The sequence below is a fragment of the Elephantulus edwardii genome, unplaced genomic scaffold (assembly GCF_000299155.1).
Source record: "Elephantulus edwardii isolate Elephantulus edwardi_28Jun2011 unplaced genomic scaffold, EleEdw1.0 scaffold00348, whole genome shotgun sequence".
In the NCBI taxonomy this organism is placed as follows: Eukaryota; Metazoa; Chordata; class Mammalia; order Macroscelidea; family Macroscelididae; genus Elephantulus; species Elephantulus edwardii.
Genome location: NW_006400098.1, coordinates 1,310,390 through 1,315,256, shown reverse-complemented (window position 1 = coordinate 1,315,256; position 4,867 = coordinate 1,310,390). Strand labels below are relative to the sequence as shown.

General features: G+C 47.4%; 1 protein-coding gene across 1 annotated transcript in view; it reads right to left on the bottom strand.

Annotated features, from left to right (window-relative positions):
- The window catches only part of LOC102850709 (leukocyte immunoglobulin-like receptor subfamily B member 3-like), a 28,944-nt gene extending 24,305 nt beyond the window's left edge, over positions 1-4,639 (bottom strand). Inside the window, exons 1-2 of the mRNA XM_006901872.1 lie at positions 4,528-4,639; positions 3,707-3,742 (exon numbers count right to left, since the gene is read on the bottom strand). Coding sequence (XP_006901934.1) covers positions 3,707-3,742; positions 4,528-4,639 — 148 coding nt within the window. The remainder of the gene's footprint in view (positions 1-3,706; positions 3,743-4,527) is intronic.
- Positions 4,640-4,867: the final 228 nt, after the last annotated feature.

Genomic DNA, 4,867 nt, shown 5'->3' with positions numbered 1-4,867 from the left:
CACACACAGACACACAGATAGACACACAGACAGACACACATACAAACACACACAGACACATAGACACACATACAGACACACAGAGAGACACACACACAGACACTCAGACGCAGACGCAGACACACACACGCACACACAGGCACATGGACATACACACACAGAGACACACATACAGACACACACACAGAGACAGACACAGACACTCAGACACAGACACAGACACATGGACATACACACACAGACAGACACACACACACACACACACACACACACACACACACACACACACTCGTTCTGTGTCGTGGAGTCAGAACTGACTCACCGCTGACCCTCAAGGCGGGTTTTCAGAGTCTGACAACCCTATGAACAACAGATCTGAACCCTGCCCTGTCCTGTGCCGTCCTCACAGTCTCTGACACACTCCAGCCCGTTGCTGCAGTCACTGTGTCAGTCCACCCGATTGAGAGCCTTCGTCTCCTCTGCCATCCCCTTTCCAAGCATGGTGCCCCTCTCCAAGGAACAGCCTCTCCTAACAACATGCCCAAAGCATGTAAGACAAAGCTTCACCATCCTGCCTTCTAAGGAACAATCTGGCTTTACCCTCTCCTAGACAAATCTGTTTGTTCTCCTGGCAAGCCACAGGATTTTCAGTACTATTTTTTCCAACACCACAACTCAAAGGCATCAGTTTTTCTTCTGTCATCCTTTTTCATCCTTGTCTGGCTGCCAGATGCAGAGCACATGATTGAAAACTCAGGCTCCAGCTGTGGCCACCACCTAGTGGATTTTCTATAACAAATAAAGTGAATTATGTTCTAGCAAAAAAAAAAAAAAAAAGAAAAGACCATGGGCTGAGTCAGGCACACCTTAGTCCTCAAACTAACATCAGTGCTCCTTGGCAATTTAGAAAGGTTCCTGCCTGAAGGCTTTCCTAGTACAGTACATCTCCTGATAACCTGACTGCTGGTGCCACGTATAGTCATACAGAATAAATAGATATGGAAAAAGATACAGCTCTGACACACACCTTTCTTGATCTGCTAAACGGAAGTTTAGTGGTTCGCATCTGCTGAGAAGCACCTTGGAAGAAGGCTCTTGGGATCTGCTTCCAAAGCCCCAGCGCCTGAAAGTGCACTGGAGTACAGTTCTCTTGGGCACTTGAAGGACTGGCACGAGCTGGAATCCACTCAGAGCCAAATGATTGGCCCTCGATTTTAATCCTGATGCATAAACAGACCAGTAGGGGTTAGGGCACCCAACACCAGATGGTTCCCTTCACAGAAGCGTATCAGCTCCCTGTTTGCCTCTGTGTTTATTTCAGACGCGCTTTTCAATGTGTTCAACTACAACCTTCTCTGTGGATGGAGATAACAGGAGCTTTCCTCTCCTCCATCGGGGCTGATGTCAACCAAGACAAAGTCTGATAGTAGACGTATTGCAAAGTGTTAACTGTGCCCTTTGGTGGTCTAGTGGTGAGGGACCTGTGCTATTCAACCCAAAAGCACATGGTTTGAATCCACTAGCTGCTCCCAGGGAGACGGGCAATCTCCCCTGTGACTTGTAGCCTCTGAAAAACTGTTGGAGGGTCAGCTATGAGTCAGATTTCACTTGATGGAATATGACAACAGCAACTGTCTCTATATCTATCTATCTATCTATCTATCTATCTATCTATCTATCTATCTATCTATATCTATATCATCTATATCTATTTATATCATCCCTATCTATACCTATATCTATGTCTATATCTTTATCTCTCTCTATCTCTATCTCTATATACATACCTACAACAGTACTAAACTCTGCCCTATCCTGTGCCAATCTCTCTCACTGTCTCAGACACACCTACCCCCATTACCCCAGTCACTGAATCAATCCATCTCATCCAGGGTCTTCCTCTCCCACACTGTCCCTCTACCCTCCCGAGCATGACGTCCCTCTCCGAGGACTGTTCCCTCCTTGCAACATGTCCAAAGTATGTCAGACGAAGCCTCAGAATCCTTGCCTCCAAGGAGCAGCCTGGTCTCACCCTTTTTAGGAAGAACTTGTTTGTTCTCCTAGCAGTCCGTGGTATATTCAACACTCTTCTCCCAGCACCACAGTTCAAAGACATCAGTTCTCCTTCTATCATCCCTAGTCATTGTCCAGCTCTCTGATGCATAGCAAGTGATTGCAAGACCATGGCCTGGATCAGGCACACCTTAGTCTCCAGACTGACATTGTTGCTCCATATATATTATATATATAATACACACACACACACACACACACATATATACACATTTTCATATATGTGTGTGTGTATATATATACATATATACACATTCGTATATATGTGTGTGTGTGTGTATATATATATATAATTGGTTCAAACCCACAGCAACATTGTATGTGGCAAGTAGAACTTTGCTGTGTAAAATTTTCAACAGGGAGCTCTGGTGGCCTAGTGGCAAGAAGCTGCACTGCAATCACAGAGGTATGCGGTTCAAATCCATCAGATGCTCTGCTGGAGAAGGAGGGGCAATCTCCTTCTGTTCCAGTCAGATCCGATTTGATGGTACATACACACACAAAGTAATAAAATAAAATTTTCAATGGGTGATTTTTGCCAAGTAAATTGCTACACTTTTCTTCCCAACCAACCAATTTTCGGTTTGTGTCACCCAGGGACTTAATCTCTCTGTAGAGATTAGATATTATGGCATCCTGAACCCACCTTCCCTCTGGATGGGGAAGGGGCCTTGCAGGGACCTGTCCCCACTCCCTCCCCCAAAACAAGATAAACAAGGAAATGCATGTTAAAAAAAAGTGGGTTCTAGTGTGTCACAGATGATGAGGCACAGGAAAGGACAGGGCTCAGGTGTGCTGCCCCCACGGTCACTGTGAGCCTTGCTTGACGCGACGGCATCTAACAACAGCAGCAATATAGTTCAGAGCCCTGGCGGGCCAGTCTGCAGGGAGCTGGGCTGCTCTTCCCAGGATCGCTAGGAGTCTTATTTGCCTCGATGGCATCTAACAACAGTGACTTGCTGTTTAGAGCTCTGGCGGGGCAGTCAGCTGACCCAGGAGCTGCACCTCTCTCTAGGGTCCTGAGCCCACCGGCAACTCCACAGGAGGAAGGTGGTGGCCAACCTCCTCCCCGCCCACTTCCAGCCTCTGAACACCCTGCTGGCGGATCCCCTAATGAGTCGACGCCAACCCAACAGCAACAAGCTCAGTGCTTTAAAATGAGATGTGATTTGGAGGAAGCGCAAAGGTGTGTAATTCACAGCTATGAGGAGGCCGCTTGGCAACGCGTGTGAGAGAAGCCAGAGCAGCGCTTTGGAGTTAGGCAGCGCTCCTTTAAGCAGAGGGAAAGGAAACCTGTGAGTCACCGAGGACACAGGGCCGGGAATTGGGCAATCGGAAGTGACACCCCACTTCCTCACTGCTGTAGTGGTGACATCCAGTGAGAAGACTGAGATCGCTGGTGGAAAACCAGGCGAATGGAGACAAAGGTTATAAACTGAGATCACTGCGTGATGAGTTTGCAGGGCCTGGGCTCCCAAGGAGAGAGGGAACACTGCAAGGGGATGAGAGTGGGAACCCCTGGAACGAGGAATAACATCAGAGTTCATGTGGGCTGTAGAGTGTCGCTCACGGCAGCCAGGACAACCCAGAACCGGGGGCATAAAAGGCCTAGAGAGATTTAGAAAACACTTACATCGCTGGGCCTGAATCCTCCGTCCCATGCAGAGCACTGGAAGAGAGAGAAGGGTGAAAATGAGTCCTCTTGGTTCTAAGGCCCCACAAACACCCCGTTAGCAGAGCTGGGAGGACTTGGATTCCGATTCCTGTGTGCTGCAGAACCCTCCACGGGATTCTCAAGGATGTGATCTTTTTGTTTTTCCTCCTTTTTTAAAAAAAAAAAGAAAAAATATCCTATATTTAAGGCTGTTAAATCTTTTAGAAGATTAACCTTTTAAACCTTTTGGAAGAACATCAACCAATCTGTCCTCCATTATGCCCTGGGTGGGTTTGAACTGCCAATCTTTCAGCAAACAGAAGAGGCTTTAACATAACAATAACGACTCACACACTGAAAACCCACTAATCTTGAAAACAAAACCACTAAACCACTAATCTTCCACCATTCTTCTTTTTTTTTTTAAATCACTCCAGACACATAAAGAGGTAAAAATAAAATTGCCTCGAAGTGCACACACAGCCATCCTTTGACGTTAATTTCTTGCCAGATGGGAGACTTTCAGAGTCTTCTCTACAGGAATTCTGGAATCATCGTGGGTCACAAGACAAGTGGCCAAGACCTGAATACCAGCAGCGGACGGAAGGAGCCTGAAAGGCCAGCTGGGACTCAGGGCGAGGCAGCCAGCTGGGCTGACCTCGGCACAAGAGTTCTTGCTCCGTGGGAGAGAGTCAGAATCTCCTTGGCAAACACTCGGTGTGCTGGGTCCTCCCAGGAAGACAGGCTCTCCGTAGAGACTGACACCTTCCCCTCTAACCCACTTGGATGTCAAGACTCACCGAAGCAGAAGAAGTAGGCGCCTTTGGGGGTCATGAAGCCGATACGATCGTCCATTGGTGTGCATTTGTGGTACGAGGTCTCTGTAACAGCACAGCGAGAGACACAGGACATGCGAGATCAGAGCTCCACAGTAGAGGGTTTCTACATCTCTTGCTCCAGAGGAAAGAGGAACAATTACATCCTCCAAAAACCTACTTCCTGATTGCTCCCAACAAGAAATCGCTCTCTCTAAATGCTCACGTTTTAGGCCAGAAATGAGGGCATTCCTCAGATCACTATCTACTGGGGATCAACATGTGATGTTTGGGTAAGATTACACATTTAAACGGAGGGATGTGG